Source organism: Neoarius graeffei, chromosome 16 (assembly GCF_027579695.1).
Source record: "Neoarius graeffei isolate fNeoGra1 chromosome 16, fNeoGra1.pri, whole genome shotgun sequence".
Lineage (NCBI taxonomy): Eukaryota > Metazoa > Chordata > Actinopteri > Siluriformes > Ariidae > Neoarius > Neoarius graeffei.
Window position 1 is genome coordinate 28,052,639 of NC_083584.1, and position 21,963 is coordinate 28,074,601.

General features: G+C 44.3%; 1 protein-coding gene across 1 annotated transcript; it reads left to right on the top strand.

The window, feature by feature from the left end:
* The first annotated feature begins 301 nt into the window (after window positions 1-301).
* Window positions 302-1,252, top strand: LOC132900004 (macrophage mannose receptor 1-like). Its single transcript, XM_060942041.1, has 2 exons — window positions 302-1,038; window positions 1,175-1,252. The coding sequence occupies exons 1-2, from the start codon at window positions 383-385 to the stop codon at window positions 1,176-1,178; spliced, it is 660 nt and encodes a 219-aa protein (XP_060798024.1). The 5' UTR covers window positions 302-382; the 3' UTR covers window positions 1,179-1,252.
* The last annotated feature ends 20,711 nt before the right edge of the window (window positions 1,253-21,963 follow it).

Here is a 21,963-nt window from a genome sequence, read left to right on the forward strand (position 1 = left end):
CCACATATAACCTTTGCATACAGGTTGTTTTTTGTCTAGTTATAACGTTTCCTCTATTATGATGCATCATTTAGTAAAATGGAAGGAGATCTTGGCAGAAATCAAGCCGGAGAATGCAAACTTCTTCTTCTTCTTCTTCTTCTTCTTCTTCTTTAAGTACGTGTTTGTATTGTACTTCCAAAAAAATTATTCAAAGATGTGCAGTATGGATTTGCATTGATTTGTTTGCTGTTTCTTTCAAATGATTTCACCTCAAAGCAGTCATCAGTGTACAGCACCACAGTGAGAGATGAAGACTGCTCGTTCTGTTCTCCTCTTGGCAGCTCTAATAGGAGCAGTTAAATGTTTATTCATTAGAAAATACATTTACGTGAGCTCTTCTATGTCTGGGACAGATGCTCAGAAGTACTGCAGGACAAAATATGTTGATCTGTCAACCATTAACTCACCAGAAGAATATGACAGTTTCATAAGTGATATGGGAGCGCATCTTTCTACTGGATGCTGGATCGGCCTCAGAAAGGAAGAAAATGAGAGCAGCTTCACGATGTGGTCTGATGGAAGCATGCTCAGATTTGACAAATGGGATACAAATGAGCCAGACAAGAAAGACATCGAACACTGTGTGCATACAAGCAATGGCAAATGGTATAATTCTGCCTGTAGTTCCATTCGGAATGTCATCTGCTACAAATGGATTTATCAGGTGATCATTGTGCAGGAGATGAAGAGCTGGTATGAGGCACTGAAACACTGTAGAACATTCTACACTGACCTGATAAGCTTGACCCCAGAGACAGCTCTGGTTTTGGCCAAAAACAAGAGCATGATTATTCAGACATCTAGATTTTGGACAGGACTGCACTTTCTGGATGGCTCATGGTTCTGGGTGAACGCGGAGCCTCTGGGGAGCTGGACCACGCTGCCCTCATGTCCCATCAAACCTTTCCGTTGTGGAGCTCGACAAACTGGAGCTGATGTCTGGGAAATCTCACACTGTGAAATGAAACTGAATTTCATTTGCTACAACAAAAATGGGTACGTTTCTGTAGTACGTTTCTGTCTTCATTAGCAATGTATTGTTTACTGCTGTAAATTATGACATGCCATTTGTATTATAGTGTTTTAAAGAGTGAAAAAATATCCCTTTAATTTAAAGTTTACTTCTCAAAAGGTAAAACGAATTGGATCGCTGGTATTCAGACTGCAACAAGAACATGAAGAAAAGGAAAGGAAATATGTGATTCATGCTCATCTTTATTTTATGAAGAGATATTTTCCATTTGTAGATATTTCCTTAATTGATTTGAAATCACATTACTCTGTATATACTATTTTAAGGTACTGACTGCAAAGTGATCTGAAATTTTCAAATTTTTTATTGTGCATGCCATTTTCCTATGTCTCACAAGAACAATATCATGAGGACGAGATGTGATCATTTTGATGTGCTGAGGGTCACTTTTCTCCATTGGGACCGAATATTCTACTTCTTCATGTAAACAGTATGGCCCTATGAAAATAGCTGAACACAAGGAGCTTTAACTAATTTGTATAACTATGGAACTGCGTGGAGTGGCACGGTGGTGTAGTGGTTAGCGCTGTCTCCTCACAGCAAGAAGGTCCAGGTTCGAGCCCCGTGGCCGGCGAGGGCCTTTCTGTGCGGAGTTTGCATGTTCTCCTCGTGTCCGCATGGGTTTCCTCCGGGTGCTCCGGTTTCCCCCACAGTCCAAAGACATGCAGTTTAGGTTAACTGGTGACTCTAAATTGACCATAGGTGTGAATGTGAGTGTGAATGGTTGTCTGTGTCTATGTGTCAGCCCTGTGATGACCTGGCGACTTGTCCAGGGTGTACCCTGCCTTTCGCCCGTAGTCAGCTGGGATAGGCTCCAGCTTGCCTGCGACCCTGTAGAACAGGATAAAGCGGCTAGAGATAATGAGATGAGATGAGATGGAACTGCGTCACACCAAGAAGGCGATGTGCAGAAAACATTGTGACTCTGCACCGACCTCAGAGAGTTTTGAGTTGCAGAGATGTAATTTGTTGTTGACATTCGTAAATAGATCTGTGAAACAAAAGACGAATATATCTTTTCCCTGTTACTGCTTTTGTGTTATCATTTCTTTCTCTGTAAGATCAAAACATTAGGTGTGTAACTCCATACTCACTACCCAGGAGTCAAGCCCATGCATTCTAAGGCTAAGATAGCTAAACTAGAATAACTAAAATGATTTAGTTATCTGTCCTGAAAAATGACACGTCATCTAACTTTGCTCTATCTTGTAGTTGCACTCACTAGGCAGGCTTTCCTTTTCTTTCCCGCTGGCTTTTAGCTGGTGGGAGAGCCAAGTCTGCCATGTTTGCCCATGCTGACTTGTTTTGGCTAAAAGTAGGTCAAACACGTCCCACATGATATTGTTGCTCATTTGTTTCGGCAATTTCTGGAACTGTTAAACATGGAACACATTTTCCATCCATTATCTGTAGCCACTTATCCTGTACAGGGTCACAGGCAAGCTGGAGCCTATCCCAGCTGACTATGGGCGAGAGGCAGGGTACACCCTGGACAAGTCGCCAGGTCATCACAGGGCTAACACATAGAGACAAACAACCATTCACGCCTACAGTCAATTTAGAGCCACCAATTAGCCTAACCTGCATGTCTTTGGGGTAAACCGGAGCACCCAGAGGAAACCCATACAGACACGGGGAGAACATGCAAACTCCATACAGAAAGGCCCTCGTCGGCCACTGGGTTTGAACCTAAGACCTTCTTGCTGTGAGGCAACAGTGCTAACCACTATACCACTATTCTGCCCAGGACACATTTTATTATGGCAAAACATTTACACATAGGATACACGGTATGTGCAGCAGCAAAACATCTCGAAACACCAACAGCAATAGAAATAGAAGATTTTGCCCAGAATTCAACTTTGCAGTCAGCACCATTAAAGTCACTTATCAGTCTATTAGTTATAATGTGTGATATTATGTATGATCAATTATAGTCTTTTTCATAAAAAGTTCATAGAACTTCTTTACTCAATGAATGTAACAGTTAAGAATTTCACTAAACTTTTCAAATACATAATATGTATATTTATATCCTTCTACTACATGTTATTGCCATATCGCAACATACCATTTATCTTGATTTTTTTTTAGCATTTAAACAAAACCTATTTGCCTTTTTTAATAGAAGGTGAGTTTTCATTATGTACTTGGATAAAGACACATGACCTTCAAATTCCCACAGCACTGTTCTTCTCCATACTGAACCTTATTTTGAGCCACACATTTCTATTTATTCATCAATATTCTGTATTATTTAAGTCCACACCAATAATACTTACTCAATCCTTGGCATTTAAAAATGATTTGGTATGTTTAAATCTTGTTTTGGAAAATAAAAATTATTGCATGTTTGTGTAGTGAAAAGAGTATGTTCCCAAACAGAAACCTGATATGATAAATTAGCCATATCATGTAATTTGCATATGATGTCAACAGAAGTTTCATTTGCATGAAGGTAATCGGAAACATTTATTGCCTACTGCAATGTGTACCTCTGCTTCAGCAGTGACAAAAATAAAAGAAATATTCAAAAGGTCTGTCTCTATTGTTGTATGTAAGATATTTTTAAAGTAATTTGAAGTGTAATATAAATTTCTTTTATCAGAGTATCATATTATGTGCAGTACATGGATATTATTATGTCTATATTTAACCGTTTCATGACAATATTATACTGTTAGTGATTTGTTATGATATATGATGTGATGACAATATAATCTTTTTCATACCAACTGTATCAATCCCTTTGCTCTTACACTGTCATTAATTATCAGAAATGCAAGTATTTCATATGATAATCCACAACAAGACTGTATGTGTCACGTCAGCACTGGAATCCACTCCAAACTCCACTTCCCAGAATACACCGCAGTTTACAAACATGGACACCATGGGCTACAATCTCCAGCACTGCACTCCACCACACCTTCACGCTCACCTGAGTACGAATCCTGCGCACCTGCTCACAATCACAACTCATGTTGTGTAAACAGACTCTGAACATTGCCTCACTGTGAGTAATGTTCACTGGGCCACTACCTGAACTTCCCATGCCTGGATAGTTGCCTATTCCCTTTTACAGCTCTTTGCTTCAGGTTTTGGATCTGTTTGCCAGTTTCTTAAATGAAACACCAAACTTGCATTTGTATCCGTCTTCAATTCAGTCGGCTGACAATAAGTCAAGTCAAGTCAACTTTATTGTCAAATATGCTATACATGCTCGACATACAGTACAGCACAGATGTACCAGCAGGCTCAAGAACAGTTTCTTTCACCAGGCGGTCAGGAGGCTCAACTCCCTCCCTGTTCTGCCCCTCCTCCCCCCTCTGCCCACTGCCACAGATTCTGCCCGCACACCCCCCTGCCCCCCATTCAGCATCTGACATGTCATCCTCACAGTTCCCCCCCCCAAACACACACACACACACACACACACATACATACATCTCAACGTTCATTAACACACTGATCTCAGGGATCGCACATCTCACTTTACCTCGCTCATTTGCACTATTCTGCACTACCTCACCTTAACAGCTGCTAGTTTGTTTATACTGCTTATTTCATGTTTACCTGCTATACCTCAAGTGCCCTTGACTATTTGTTTATTTGCACCAATTTACGTGTGTGTGTGTGTATATATATATATATGGCGGCACGGTGGTGTAGTGGTTAGCGCTGTCGCCTCACAGCAAGAAGGTCCTGGGTTCGAGCCCCGGGGCCGGCGAGGGCCTTTCTGTGTGGAGTTTGCATGTTCTCCCCGTGTCCGCATGGGTTTCCTCCGGGTGCTCCGGTTTCCCCCACAGTCCAAAGACATGCAGGTTAGGTTGACTGGTGACGCTAAATTGACCGTGGGTGTGAGTGTGAATGGTTGTCTGTGTCTATGTGTCAGCCCTGTGATGACCTGGCGACTTGTCCAGGGTGTACCCCGCCTTTCGCCCGTGGTCAGCTGGGATGGGCTCCAGCTTGCCTGCGACCCTGTAGAAGGATAAAGCGGCTAGAGATAATGAGATGAGATATATATATATATATATATGAGTGTTTAGTCTATGTCTAGTTCTTATCTAGTGTTTATACTGTTTATATTGTTTGGGTGTTTAGTCTATGTCTAGTTCTTATCTAGAGTGTTTATACTGTTTGCTTGTTTTTTCAATTATTCTATTTTTATTTTTATTTATTGCATTGCCTGTTTGCACTGTGGGTCAAAGAGGACTGAAATTTCATCTGTGCTGTATGTCAAGCATGTATAGCATATTTGACAATAAAGTTGACTTGACTTGAATAAGCTGTATGTGCTAATAATATTATAATTTACTAAAGAAAGAAAATATAGAACAAGTAGAATGAAAAAGAGGAATATATATTTTTAAAAAGTGGGGGTTTTGTGTAATTCATCATTCAGAATTGGATTAAAATGTGTGCAGTCAGGTCATCGAGCCACCTTTTGTTTCAGTCTTTTTTTCCCCTGTGCTGTATGTTTTCTGAATAAGCTGAGTGCTGGAAAATATTCCACTTTTTATTGATTAAACATCAGTGGTCTGCTTAGCTTTGTATTTTATTATTTACTTGGAATGTCTACATTGATATATTTGCTTAATTATCTCCATCAACTTTGTTGGTTGCCTCCATTTGTTTGTTTGTTTGTTTGTTTGTTTGGGCTGAGGTTGAGCAAGGTACCTGACCCCTGACTGCTCCCCGGGCACTGTAGTATGGCTGCCCACTGCTCTGGGTGTGTGTGCGTGTGTTCACTGCTTCAGATGCATTAAATGCAGAGGATGAATTTCACTGCGCTTGAAGTGTGCCTGTGACAAATAAAGGTTTCTTCTTCTTCTTAACTAAATGTATTGTTTTTGAAAGGACCACAACCCATGATTCATTCAAATCATGAATAATATTCATTATTCTATCCGCATGCGCTGATTATGAGCAATTGTACGCTCTGATTGGCTACTCTACTACTAGGATATCAGCTCATATACTGTGAATAGAGAAAAACAAAATGGTGGAGCGTGTTGCTGAACCAACCGAGAATGAAATAAAAACTCTACTCAAAAATAAAAACCCCAAAAAATACAAAAAAAGCAACAAAATATGAAATGAAAGTATTTGATGGTAAGAATGTATCTTTTCTATTTTTCAAGAATTATTATTATAGCATTTTTCACAAATTGCTACTGTCATTTCACCGGTTTGTTTACATTCTAAGTGGAAATTATTTTGTTGGACATTTTGTATGAAGTTTTTATTGATTGAATTTGCAAAAAATAAAAATAAACATGCTCTGTTTCTCAAAATCCAGTGAATGTGGATAGAATAAAACAGTTATTCTACTCAATCTTGTTGTACATGGCTTATAGCCAACTCGGAGCTACTCGATTTTGTGGAATAACTGTTAAATATACTTGTGGCAGCGGGGACGTGGTCAAGCGTCGGTCTGTGACCAGAGGGCGGAGTCAGGGAAGGTAAGTGGCAGAATCACTGCACCTGATGTTGGTTAATCTGTGTTTGTGTGTCTTCCCCAGTGACCGCGCCCTATATAAGGAGAGAGAGAGAGAGAGAGCAGAGGAAGGGGGCTCCCTCCCAACCACAACGTGTGTGTGTGTGTGTGTGTGTGTGTGTAGAGTGTGTGACAGTGTGAGTGAGTAAGTAAAGCTGAAAAGCTAGAATAAAAGAGTTTCTTTGTGGAACTTAACCCTGGCCTGCCGTCTTTCTGTGCTCCACCCATACGAACTGCTACAGTGGTGCTGAAACCCGGGCATTCGAGCACAGAAAGAACCGCCCCATGGAGTCCTCCCCCTTCGTGGACCTGGTCCACGCCCTCGCCATGGCCCAGCAGAGCCAGCACCAGGTGCTAGTCACCCTCCGAAAGGAGCAGGAGCACCGGTTCGAGGCCCTGGTGCTGGCGCAGCAGGAAGACCGACAGGCGTTCCGGCACCTCCTCGCGTCGGCGGGGTCCACCACCTCCACCGCCGTGGGCCCTTCTCCCCTCACCCTCACTAAGATGGGCCCGCATGACAACCCTGAGGCCTTCCTCACACTCTTTGAGCAGGCAGCAGGGGCCTCGGGCTGGCCGGTGGAACAGCGCGCGGCGCACCTCCTCCCCCTGCTAACGGGCGAGGCGCAGCTGGCCGCGCTACAGCTTCCCGCCGATCGCCGGCTGGTCTACGCAGACCTTTTCCGGGCTGTCCTCCAGCGGGTGTGGCACACCCCTGAACAACAGGGACAGCGCTTCTGCACTCTGCGTCTGGAGGAAGTCGGCTGGCCGTTCGCGTTTGGCCAGCAGCTCCAGGACGCCTGCTGGTGGTGGTTGAGGGCTGACAGCCGCGACACGGAGGGGATCATTGATCAGGTGGTACTGGAGCAGTCCATCGCCCGCCTACCAGAGGGAACCGCGGAGTGGGTCCAGTGCCACTGCCCGGCATCGCTGGATCAGGCCATCGAGTTGGCGGAGGACCATTTGGTGGCTGTTCCGACGGCAGGACAGTGGACATCCTCTTCTTCCCTCTTCTCTCTCTCGCTCTCTCTCTCTCTCTCCTCCTGTGTCTCATCCTCGCCCCATTTCCCCACCGCAGAGGCGGGGGCCGGCCCCACCCACGCCGGCCCGTTGCACCCACGGTGCCCTCCCGTTTTTCCCTTCTGTGTCTGTCTTCCCCCCCCAGGTGAGTGATCCCCAGAGCACCGGTGCAGAGAGGAAGCCCAGGCCGGTTTGCTGGCGCTGCGGGGAGCCGGGCCACCTCCAACAGCAGTGCTCGGCGATGGAAGTGGGCGCGGTGGTTCAGATCCCCGATGCACCAGGAGCCGCCCTCGATCGGGCCGGAGCATATCGCATACTGGTGAGTATCCAAGGGGATACATATCAGGCTTTGGTGGACTCTGGCTGTAATCAGACCTCAGTTCACCAAAACCTGGTGCAAGACGAGGCATTGGGGGGAGCACAATTGGTGAAGGTGTTGTGTGCACGGGGATGTTCACAACTACCCTTTAGTGTCAGTCCACATTCTTTTCCGAGGGGAAAAATTTAGAGTAAAGGTGGGGGTTAATCCTCGCCTCACCCACTCTATAATTTTGGGGACTGATTGGCCGGGATCTGGGGAGTTAATGAGCCATCTAGTGAAGAGTGGGTCCTGCCGTAATTCAGCAGGGGGAGGTCCCAGTGTTGCTTTGGCAGGAGCAGCTGTCACAGAGCTGTCTACATCATCTCCGCATCAGAGTGAGGAGCAGCAGGCTCCTCCTCCCTCTCTCAGGGAATCACTTGGGGATTTCCCATTAGAGCAATCGTGAGACGAGTCTCTGCGGCATGCGTTTGACCAAGTGAGAGTAATCCATGGTCAAATGCTCCAGCCAAACACCATCCCTTCCTTCCCCTATTTTTCTATTATGAAGGATAGGTTATACTGAGTGATGCAGGACACTCAGACTAAAGAGCAAGTCATGCAGCTGTTGATTCCAAAGAGCCGCCGGGAATTGGTATTCCAGGCGGCTCACTTTAATCCTATGGCTGGACACTTGGGGCAGGATAAGACACTAGCCCGACTAATGGCCCGGTTCTATTGGCCAGGGATTCGCAGCGATGTCCATACGTGGTGTACGGCGTGCCGCAAATGCCAGTTAGTAAATCCAGCGGACATTCCAAAAGCGCCTTTGCGCCCTCTCCCATTAATCGAGACCCCGTTCAAAAGAATTGGGATGGATCTTGTCGGGCCATTAGATCGGTCAACACAAGGGTACCGCTTTATTTTAGTTCTGGTGGACTATGCAATGCGATACCCGGAAGTGGTACCTCTTCGCAATATCTCAGCATGCAGTATTGCGGAAGCGCTCTTCTGCGTCATCTCCCGAGTTGGAATCCCGAAAGAGATTCTGACTGACCAAGGCACCTCGTTTATGTCACGTACACTGAATGAACTGTATGGGTTATTAGGTATTAAGCCGATCCGCACCAGCGTTTATCACCCACAAACGGACAGTTTAGTTGAACGGTTTAATCGCACCCTCAAAAATATAATTAAAAAATTCGTAAGTGAGGACGCATGTAATTGGGATAAATGGCTCGAACCCTTGTTATTTGCAGTGCGAGAGGTCCCCCAAGCCTCCATGGGGTTCTCCCCGTTCGAATATTTATATGGGTGTAAGCCGCGCAGCATTCTAGATGTGCTGCGAGAAAATTGGGAGGAGGGACCTTCGCCCAGTAAAAATCAAATTCAATACGTTATGGAACTGTGTGCAAAACTCCACACACTCACACACCTAACCCAGGAGAATTTGCGGCAGGCCCAAGAATGGCAAACCCGCCTGTACGACAGGGGTACATGCCTTTGGGAGTTCGCACCGGGAGATAAGGTTCTCATACTGTTGCCCACATCGAGCTCCAAATTAATCGTCAAGTGACAAGGACCCTTTGAGGTCACATGGCGAATCGGGGACGTCGACTAAGAGGTGAGGTGAACGGACAGGGGTGGGGTGCTACAGGTTTACCACCTCAATCTGCTCAAACTCTGGAACGAGGAGGTCCCCGTGGCATTGGTGTCAGTGGTTCCGGAGAAGGCGGAGCTGGGGCCGGAGGTTCAAAAGGGAATATTGGCATCGCGTACCTCTCCGGTCCCCTGTGGAGACCACCTCTCCCCAACCCAACTCGTGGAGGTTGCTCAGTTGCAGACCGAGTTTTTGGACGTGTTTTCGCCCCTGCCCGGCTGCACCGACCTCATAGAGCACCACATTGAGACGCCCCCGGGGGTGGTAGTGCACAGCTGCCCTTACAGGCTACCCGAACACAAGGAAAAAGTGGTTCGGGAAGAACTCGAGGCCATGCTCGAAATGGGCATTGTCGAGGAGTCCCACAGTGACTGGAGCAGCCCGGTGGTCTTGGTACCCAAGACCGACGGGTCGGTCCGGTTCTGTGTGGACTATAGAAAAGTCAATGCGGTGTCTAAATTCGACGCGTACCCAATGCCTCGTATTGATGAGTTGCTCAATCGACTAGGCACGGCTTGCTTTTACTCGACACTGGATTTGACAAAGGGTTATTGGCAGATCCCCTTGACTCCATTATCCCGAGAAAAAACAGCCTTTTCCACACTGTTCAGCTTACACCAGTTTGTCACACTTCCTTTTGGGCTGTTTGGGGCGCCCGCTATGTTCCAGCGACTGATGGATAGGGTCCTCCGCCCCCACGTACTATGCAGCTGCGTACCTAGACGATATCATTATTTATAGTAATGACTGGCCGCGGCACCTACAACACCTGAGGACAGTCCACTGGTCGCTGAGGCGGGCGGGTCTCACAGCCAACCCGAAGAAGTGTGCGATTGGGTGGGTGGAAGTACGGTATCTGGGCTTCCACTTGGGCAATGGGCAGGTGCATCCCCAAATTAACAAGACAGCAGCAATTGCGGCCTGCCCAAGGCCCAAGACCAAAAAGGGGGTGAGACAGTTCCTGGGGCTGGCTGGCTACTATCGTAGGTTTATACCTAATTATTCGGACGTCACCAGCCCGCTGACTGATCTGACTATAAAGGGGGCACCAAATCTGGTCCAGTGGATGGAGCAATGCCAGTGGGCTTTCTCTGAGGTGAAGGCTGCACTGTGCGGGAGGCCACTGTTACAGCCCCCTGACTTTTCTCTCCCCTTTACGTTGCAGACGGATGCATCGGACAGAGGGCTGGGGGCCGTTCTGTCCCAGGAGGTGGAGGGGGAGGACTGCCCAGTCCTGTACATAAGCAGGACGCTGTCGGTGCGTGAGGGGCACTACAGCACCATCGAAAAGGAGTGTCTGGCAATCAAGTGGGCGGTCCTCGCTCTCCGCTACTACCTCCTGGGGCGCTCTTTCACCCTCTGTTCAGACCACACGCCCCTCCAGTGGCTCCACCACATGAAGGATGCCAACGCGTGGATCACCTGTTGGTATCTGGTACTCCAGCCCTTTAATTTCAAGGTGGTCCACAGGCCAGGGGCGCAGATGGTCGTGGTGGACTTCCTCTCCCATCAGGGAGAGGGGTCCAGCTGCAGGCTGGACGGCTGCCCGGCCTGAGTTGGGCGGTGGGGGTATGTGGCAGCGGGGGCATGGTCAAGCGTCGGTCTGTGACCGGAGGGTGGAGTCAGGGAAGGTAAGTGGCAGAATCACTGCACCTGATGTTGGTTAATCTGTGTTTGTGTGTCTTCCCCAGTGACCGCGCCCTATATAAGGAGAGAGAGAGCAGAGGAAGGGGGCTCCCTTCCAACCACAACGCATGTGTGTGTGTGTGTGTGTAGAGTGTGTGACAGTGTGAGTGAGTAAGTAAAGCTGAAAAGCTAGAATAAGCCCATGTTTACATTAGACCGTATCAGCGGATCATCAGATTAACGTTTTTAAAACGATTAGTGTGCACACAGCAACACCAATACACGATTTGCGTGCACACAGCAACACCAATACACGGATACGCTCGGCTCCGCAGGCATCCTGTGCTCCAAATCACTCCGCCCTGAACAGCGAGTGCCCTCTGGAGGGTGCGCACTCCGGCCTTACGCAGCTCACAGAGCACGTGAGTGAAGCGCACAAGCTGTGATTCGGGACTGAGCCGCTGTGTGTGTGATCCCAGCGCATATCACTTACCACTTGCAAGTGGAAGGATGGCAAGCCTAAAGACAATCATAACTACACAATGGGCAGTATTTGCATCAGTATTTGCAGTATTTTCATACTTTTATACTCTTTAATGAAAGGTGATACAAGGCGGAAGTCCGCGCCGTTTTTCAGCAGTCGCGTCACATGACCAACGCCAGCGAATCAGGAAGGTGGATGTCGCAGTGACGTTGTCCAATGACGACGCCAGCTAGAGCTCAGCACAGCGTATCTGCATATCTCAATGTTTACACAGCACCGGAGCTGACACAATCTGGATTGAATACGTGGACCCTGGCGGATTCCCGTTTCCCGGCATTTCCAGGCGGTTTAATGTAAACAGACAGTGCATCCGCGAAGAAAACGAGACAGATACGGTCTAATGTAAACTTGGCCTAAGAGTTTCTTTGTGGAACTTAACCCTGGCCTGCCGTCTTTCTGTGCTCCACCCATACGAACTGCTACAATACTATAAGTAGTAATGCAACTATAGATGCATTTGGCAAAATTAATTATCTTGTTATATACACGTATTGAGGCTTTAATAAGTTGAGATGGTGCCAACCACTTTAGTCTGGTCAGTGTTAAGAAGTTGCAGCTGTATGTGTGTGGATGATGGTGCCATTTCTTTTAGACCCCAAAGTTTCTATACTTCGGCCAAGCCATTTCTCCAGGATGCACATACATTATCTTCTCATAGCAATGGGCAACAGTTCAAATAAACGTAGCATTTTTTTCCCTAGAATCTATCTGAACTCTGGTTTCGACCAGATATTCTGATCTGCAAACATTTCACTTCAGGTCAAACCCTCAAAACTCTACATATGGTACAAAAATAGCATGTTTCCACATATCTTAGGTTTCACCCATAACAGGATGAGTGGTTTTTCATTTACCATATGTGTGGAAACCTTCGAGGTGAGCTCTCTGCTCGCAGCAGGAACAGTGCGAGCGAGATTGCAGTGTTTGTGTAAGGGAAGCGCTGGGACCTTGTAAAAACAGACTGCGGGAGCCAGGCATCAGCCATGGTGCAGCCTGTCAATGTAATGACTGAATAAACACTAACCAGGCTCTCTGACGCTCTCTATGTGTTCACACATCATTCACAGCCTTCCACACCATCAATACTAACACAGTAGGATTTAAAATGCAGGCTTGAGGTGTTATAGAAACGTGGAATCAGGTCATTATGGGTGTAAACTGCAGTGCCTGCTCATTTTCTTAAAAGCTGAAATAACACCAGAAAGCCACCGTATAACGAGCAGAATATCAGCTGGAGAGATGGGAGGGTGTTTTTAGAAATGAATCTAAGATAAACCAGCATTTCTCACAGACAGCATCCAAGGTCAGAGTTCCTGACAAGCTTGGCATCCACAGTTTTCTTTTTTAGTTTTGAAGCCACAAGGCTTTCATGCATGTGTAAATAATCATACACTCAGCCTCAAGAAAACATTTGGCTAAGAAATTAAACAACATTTTATTACATCAAAATTGAGCAGCAACATCAAAAAATAAATGTCATTTTTTAAAAAGTTCCTTACTCTTCTGATATTTGCTACTGCTGCACCATGATACACATTTTTCATGTGACACTCAAAAGGGCAAAACCTGGCTCTGATAGGTTACCCAGAACTCTAAGGCACGATAGGTAATTTATTTTAAGAAGCGTTTTTTGTTATATTTCTTGAAATTCTCTTTACATCCCGACAGCCAGTCACAGAGCTTTAAAATGCCCATCCAATCATTTCATTCAGTCTGAATGAAAGGACTGGATGGCCTACCTGCCTGTCTACATACCTACCTGCACAGTGAGTTCTAGCTTGTATGGCAACCTGGATGAAGCCCCTCCTTCAACGTCCATCCCCCTATCGCTACCCTATATATACAACCCCGATTCCAAAAAAGTTGGGACAAAGTACAAATTTTAAATAAAAACGGAATGCAATGATGTGGAAATTTCAAAATTCCATATTTTATTCAGAATAGAACATAGATGACATATCAAATGTTTAAACTGAGAAAATGTATCATTTAAAGAGAAAAATTAGGTGATTTTAAATTTCATGACAACAACACATCTCAAAAAAGTTGGGACAAGGCCATGTTTACCACTGTGAGACATCCCCTTTTCTCTTTACAACAGTCTGTAAACGTCTGGGGACTGAGGAGACAAGTTGCTCAAGTTTAGGGATAGGAATGTTAACCCATTCTTGTCTAATGTAGGATTCTAGTTGCTCAACTGTCTTAGGTCTTTTTTGTCGTATCTTCCGTTTTATGATGTGCCAAATGTTTTCTATGGGTGAGAGATCTGGACTGCAGGCTGGCCAGTTCAGTACCCGGACCCTTCTTCTACGCAGTCATGATGCTGTAATTGATGCAGTATGTGGTTTGGCATTGTCATGTTGGAAAATGCAAGGTCTTCCCTGAAAGAGACGTCGTCTGGATGGGAGCATATGTTGCTCTAGAACCTAGATATACCTTTCAGCATTGATGGTGTCTTTTCAGATGTGTAAGCTGCCCATGCCACATGCACTAATGCAACCCCATACCATCAGAGATGCAGACTTCTGAACTGAGCGCTGATAACAACTTGGGTCGTCCTTCTCCTCTTTAGTCCGAATGACACGGCGTCCCTGATTTCCATAAAGAACTTCAAATTTTGATTCATCTGACCACAGAACAGTTTTCCACTTTGCCACAATCCATTTTAAATGAGCCTTGGCCCAGAGAAGACGTCTGCGCTTCTGGATCATGTTTAGATGCGGCTTCTTCTTTGAACTATAGAGTTTTAGCTGGCAACGGCGGATGGCATGGTGAATTGTGTTCACAGATAATGTTCTCTGGAAATATTCCTGAGCCCATTTTGTGATTTCCAATACAGAAGCATGCCTGTATGCGATGCAGTGCCGTCTAAGGGTCTGAAGATCACGGGCACCCAGTATGGCTTTCTGTGAGGAGTTTGCATGTTCTCCCTGTGTCTGTGTGGGTTTCCTCTGGGTGCTCTGTTTTCACCCACTGTCCAAAAACAGTAATGCAGATTGAGTAAACTACCCAGCCACTGAGACTTTACAAGTCAGTGCATACTTAGTGCCAGTCCCAAGTCCAGATAGATCGGGGAGGGTTGCATCAGGAAGGGCATCAGGTGTAAAAAACCTATGACAAATCAAATATGCAGAACAGATCTGTTGTGGTGACCTCAAAGGGGAGCAGCCAAAAGAAGAAGACAGTTGTAGAATAGGGCTATTTACTGTATTTTTACTATTTACTGTTTGATCTCAAACACATTAAGAAGGCAAGAAATTGCACTAATTAACTTTTGACAAGGCACAGCTGTTAATTGAAAAGCATTCTAGGTGACTACCTCATGAAACTGGTTAAGATAATGCCAATAGTGTACAAAGTGTCATCAAGGTAAACGGTGGCTACTTTGAAGAATCTGAAATATGAAACATATTTTGTTTTTAATGTTTTTTTGTTTATAGCATAATTTCATATATGTTCCAGATGTTATTTCATAGTTTTAATGTCTTCAGTATTGTTCTAATAATCAAAAACATGTCTGAAATAGTCAAAATACACACACACACACACACACACACACACACACACACACATATATATATATATATATATATATATATATATATATATATATATATATATATATATATATATATATATATATATATACACACACAGAGTTGTGGTCAGAGGTTTACATACAGTGACATGAATGTCATCTTGGACATGAATGTCATGGCAATATTTGGGCTTTCAGTAATTTCTTTGAACTGTTCTTTTTCTGTGGCAGAATGTACAACATACATCTTTAATAAAAAAAAAACACTAGAATTTGGTACACAAGTTTTAATTTTCTTTGGGCTTTTTGAAATCAACACAAGATCAAAAATTTACATGCGCTCACTTAGATTATTAATACAGAGGTTCTGAAACTTCCAAAATGTCTCTTATTTTGTCAAGGCCAAGGTCTCTTAACTTCCTGTTAGTGATCATGATTGACTACAGTTGGTAGCTTTTCTGTACCTTCATAAAAAAGGTTTGTTTACAGCACTCATTGGATTGACCAACACGCAGTAAAATGGGAAAATCCAAGGAGCTAAGTGCAGATCTGAGAAAGAGGATCGCAGATATACACAACTCTGGAATGTCTCTTGGAGCCATTTCTCAACAACTGCAAATTCCAAGATCAGTTCAAACAATTGTATCCAAGTTATTCTGAGGTGTAATCACTTTGCCAAGCCACTTTGCTTCAAGAAAACCCAAACTGTCACCCTCAGCTGAAAGGAAATTGAAGGAAATTCAGTTACACAAATTGAAACGTAGCGATTTTCTATGCTATGGAAAGTCCGCACTATAATGACAGGCGTACTAATACCTTCTGCACGCTTCGGCAGCGCATTGATACGGAGCTCAGATATCAATGCGCTGCCGAAGCGCGCAGAAGGTGTTAGTATGCCTGTCATTATAGTGCGGACTTTCCATAGCATAGAAAATTGCCACGTTTCAATTTGTGTAACTGAACTTGTTTCATATCACTGGTCATATAAACCTATGTAAACAGGAAAAACGTGGAAGAGTTTGGTCGCATCTAACTACAGCCCCAAAAAATACCATTGGCCATGCTGAGCCTAGCTACATTGCTAATAGGAGTGACAGCGCGTCTGACTGACTGGGAGGTTGCGCAAAGCTCGGAGAGGTACGGAGCAGCTCGTCTCAATTCAGATAAGAGCATATTTCATTATGGAAGTACGGTAGACTGTTCCTTTAAGATGTCTGTGTATTAAAAATATGAAAGGGAGTGGTTGTTGTTGACCTAAAATATTAAAATGTTAATTAACTTATGACCAAGCGACTCTGTCTCATACTGAATCATCACATATTAGTTGGTTATAGAAAAGATTGTGTAGTATTTTATAGCACAGTTGTTCGTACTATAGGTATTGTTTCCATTTCTAGCGCATCAAGAACAGAGAACACACTCAAGATGTGCTCTGTTTATATATGCTGCTTACAATCTGTGTGGAAACTGAGATCTGTGACACACTGACAGCTCAGTGACATTTACAAGCCAAGTGTGACTGTGCAGTTGTCTGCAGTGATCAAGTACACAGAGCCACATGGCCAAGCCATGGTGCAACAGGTCAAACACTTATGTCATTAAGTGTGTGTGTGTGTGTGTGTGTGGTGTTTGATATGCTTGGGAAAGAAATCTAGAGCAGGCAAAGACAGGTAGTAAGAGACAGCTACTGTATAACAGCAGTTACACCAGGTGGCACAATAGTGACACAGAACATGTGATCTGCTGCCTGCTAACAATTAAAAGTTTCTCCATTTTTTAAATAAAATGATAACAGCTACAGAGCAGAGAAGGCTTACCATTTTAAAAATCTGAATCTACTACTTCATCTAGAAAGCGTCACGTGAATTGAGTACTCATTAACCTGAGAGCAGCAGCAACACCATGGTTAAGGCTTTTCTAAAGAGAGCAGAAGGTTGTGTGTTTAAATCCCATGACTGCCAGAAAACTATGGCTGAGAAGAGAACCTTTTGGTCTTTGAAGAATCTCCAATAACACACTGGTAAAATCTAAACCAAGCATGAACACACCCTTGAGCAAAGCCCTTAAGCTTCAGTTGTAATTTACGCCCTTTTAATGAATCTTAGATAAAGAATCTGTCAAATGTATTACTGTAAAATGTATCGCTTTATCATTCATCCTACTCAGTATCTCATCTCTCATTTTTACACCATTATCTTCCAGTTTCGGTCAGGTTTGACAATGCAAGTTTAAGTGAAGTGCTGTCCGTTTGCGTGGGCCAGTTTCCGGAAGTGTCTGCTGCCCTGTTTCTAGGCTGATTTCAAGGCTCAAGTGCTCGATTTCACGGGCTCAAAAGATTAGCAGGGGTTCCCAGAGGCACTGCAGACATGTCGGGCTTTCACACAGCCTTCACACTGACCCGACCATTACAAAGGTCACAGGGCGATGTTATCCCAGGCCGCAGTATACAAAGGCCAAATCGCTGCCATTTCGTCAGGGCAAAAGTCAATTACAAGAATGGTTTGATCGTGGCTTGTTATCAAATAAGAAAATGTGTGAATGTGACAGGGATTTTGTGTATGTGTATATGTGTATGTGTTGGCAGACTTGTCATCAAAAGAGCAACTAGCGAGCAACTAGCGAGCCTGACAGAATAATGACATTGAAATATATACTGTACGTAAGCAATGGAGAACAGATCCAAATCTGTCTCATGTTCTAAATAAATGCATCCATGTTCAATTCTCTGTGGCATATTGCAGTCAAGAAAAGCTCAGATTTCTATTTTTAATGGACACACATGCACATGAACACCCCCCCCCCACACACACACACACACACATGAGATGAAAGTATGAAAGTTCACAGACCTGAGCCCCCCTTTTCCTCCCTGACCACATTGCTCTGGTTGACGTTTGCATGTGGACGGCCACCCACTGCGAGTCACCTCAGAACTTCAAGCACTTCATTATGACCACAAGAGTTCCCTGAGAACTATTACATCTCAGACCAGTGTCAAGCTCATATCAACAAATGGCAAAAACATCATATTCCTTTCATCATTTCTTCCAAAAATGAAAATAATGTAGTCATGATTGAAGTCAGCTCGACTTCCACAAAGACCCCTGGATATCTGGATCCATTTCCATGGAATCAAACAGAGTAAAATCTGATGGATCTGATCACAGTCATGTAGTGCAAAAACACATGACAGCCTGTCAGCACTAAAATCCTGCTTTTGTCTTTAGTGCTCATGCTTACCCTGCCAAATGTTCACTTACAACTAGCAGGTTTGGTTCTGTGAATCAAAGTTAGATTTACTCTGGAGAAAGTCATGTTGTAGAGGTGTGTGTGACTCTGGATGTAGTGGGCTAGGAGGTAACCAGTGACCACTGCTTGTGATCTTCGATTGGAGGCTAAAATCTAATACTGTACCTATCAATACCTCAACAGTAAAACTATTAGGGTTTAGCAATGCATTACATCACAAGGTCACAGTGATGGCATAATAACAAGGATGTGTGAGGATGAATCATTACACATGCAGTCAAAGACAGATAGGCAACTGCAGTCATAGTTTTAAATTGCCCTACCAGTCTATTTATACCAGCCACTCTTGGCTAGTACCATTTTGGTTGTACAACAAGTTCAGCTAACACTAGCTATCAACTGGAAGTGGAAGCTGTCTTAGACCACGAGTTGGCCTAGTGGTTAGCGTGTCTGCCGCTCGACTGGGAGATCGCCAGTTCTACTTGTAGTCGGGTCATACCAAAGACCATCATAAAAATGGTACCTACTACCATCTGGCAACACTGTAATACAGATGCGAGTGGGTAAGTCAAACTCTCGCGGTTACCAGAGGACTAGCCCCCCACTGTAACCCTAACTGTATAGGCGAGTGGCCAAGGGCTATCGAAACAGAGATCGGCGCCGCACCCATATGTCTTAAAGAGTTGGTTAGTACTGGGACAGGAGACTGCCTGGGAAGACCAGATTCTGGCATGAGAGAGACTTTGACTTTGAAGCTGTATTAACTTAGAATATGAGGCGTCAAGGTGGTGCGGTGGCTAACTGTCACCTCACAACAAGCAGGTTCTGAGGTTGAACCTCATGGCTGATGAGGGGCTTTTCTGTGTGGAGTTTGCATGTTGTCTGTGTGGGTTTCCTCTGCACATGACATGCATTTAGACTAATTGGCTACTCTAAATTGTCCATTAATTAGCTGGCTATGCTTACTTCGCCAAGAAACCCTAGGAAAGGGACCCAACCCAGAACACACTGGACAGGTGAAGAAGAAGAGAACTTAGAACATGTTGGTTCTCATGTTCTTTCAACAAAACAGCCATTACCTTAATAGCTGTCAAGAGGAAGATAAGAAAAAGATGTGAACATTCGTCCTCCGCATATACTGCCTGTAAAAACTGTGCATTTTCTTTACTCCAACTATCTCATCTCATTATCTCTAGCCGCTTTATCCTGTTCTACAGGGTCGCAGGCAAGCTGGAGCCTATCCCAGCTGACTACGGGCGAAAGGCGGGGTACACCCTGGACAAGTCGCCAGGTCATCACAGGGCTGACACATAGACACAGACAACCATTCACACTCACGGTCAATTTAGAGTCACCAGTTAACCTAACCTGCATGTCTTTGGACTGTGGGGGAAACCGGAGCACCCAGAGGAAACCTACACAGACACGGGGAGAACATGCAAACTCCGCACAGAAAGGCCCTCGCCGGCCACGGGGCTCAAACCCGGACCCTCTTGCTGTGAGGCGACAGCGCTAACCACTACACCACCGTGCCGCCCTACTCCAACTATAATTTTTTTTATATTTATTCTCACAGTGTTGAAGTTATGAGAGTGGCTATGGCAACACAAGCCCCTTTCACATATGAAACTCATTAATGTATGAGGTAAAACCAACACGGGATAGGTAGCAAATTTTCATTCCCACTCAGTCCTCCATAACAGTAAAGTAATGGGTTTTGTGTATTCCCACTTGACTGTATTTAACAGGATCCTACAGAAAGCGAACCTCTGAGAGACATATAAAACATGCGAGACCAGATATGACATATAATTCATTCGAATTTCCAGCCACATCTGCTGAAGTTTTCATTCCTTATTGTTTTGAATTTGCTGCTGGTTGCTTTACAGTGAGGCAGTATGTGTGTTTGGATTAAGTAGGTGGATTAAGTAGGTGTCAGTAGTTCCACTGAATTATCACTCCATCATCATTTATGTCACCACCAGTAACGTCACACCAGTCACAACATGTTAATCCAACGGTACCAATTTCCACTGGAGCCATGGCAGCAGTTATTGTTAATGTTACTAGGTCACCAGGGAATAGATTAATGTTTCGACTTTACTGTTTTGCTCCTGTTCCCACACAACACCATTATACTGTAGCATAATACAGGAAAATGGTATAGAAAGGAAAAGGACAGGTGCTTTAAAGTACCCTATTTTAGATTGAGGTTAAATTAACTGTATTTAACTCATTAACTGGTTGATGCATCTTGGAAGCCTGATTCTGATTATAATGTATGTGTATTAAAGTATAAAATCGAAAAGCCATCCTTCTTTGAGATGTTTCTATCTGAATCCAAAAATGGAGACAAACATAAATTATTAAACTTGAGTAATCTGTTAAATTCTGAAATCATATCATGGTTGGAGTAATTAATGTACAAACACACTAATAATAATAAATCAAATAACTTGAACTGTACAAATCTAAGCTGCCTAAAGAGAAGCAGCTTTGAGACAAAAGGTTCCCTGGACCAGCAGGAAAATATGTGGGTGGGAGGAGTGAATGAACAGCACTATCCCCTCCCTCTACATCCATGGATGAAGTGCCCTTGATTAAAGGCACCTAACCCCCATCTGCTCTTCGGGCACTGCAGCACAGCTGCCCACTGCTCTGGGTGTGTGTGTGTGTGTGTGTGTGTGTGTGTGTGTGTGTGTGTGTGTGTGTGTGTGTGTGTGTGTGCTCGCTCACATCCCCAAACCAGTTAAATGCAGAGAAAGAATTTCACTGTGCTCTTATGTATATGTGATGAATAAGGGCTTAAAATTCCTCCAAAAAAATCCCTAAATTCCTGTACACACTTACTGTACATTTAGGATGGTAATGTTTTTCCTAGTGAAAGTGCTGATAAGTGCTAGGAAAATAATTAACAACTATCCACAACGGCTGGTCATCTACAAAACCTGTTTAAATCTCTGATCATCAGCTCTTTACAATAGACATTATGATAAGATAGTTTCTGTCCTTAGAGAGGATAATAGCAGTGAAACCACTCAGCTTTGTGTGGAATCAACACTTCGTGTGGGGGTGAAGTGGCAAGTCATAGGATTTGGGTGGAACTGCTGGACATCTCCAGAGAGAAGAAACCAGAATACTTTTATTATAATTCACAAAGCCATCAAAGAGAGATGCAAACAAAGAGGGGAGGAGAAACCCTGCAAATCATTATTACAGTGCTTACATACACACATGCACTTGCTCAAACACATAACCATATCGCATGCCTTCAAACACATTCACAAAGTAACTCGGGGTAAGAGTGACATGCGTAGGCAATATATATCTTTGGACTTGTCTTGGTAAGGGATCACAGGACAACCCTCCGAAAGCAGGCAATCACACGTACACACACACACAGGCATATGCATGCATGCATTCATGCACACACACACATTCACACAAGCAGCACAA

Excerpts from the sequence above, each read along its gene's own strand:
- LOC132900004 (XM_060942041.1), top strand. The coding sequence starts at position 383 with ATGTCTGGGACAGATGCTCAGAAGTACTGCAGGACAAAATATGTTGAT.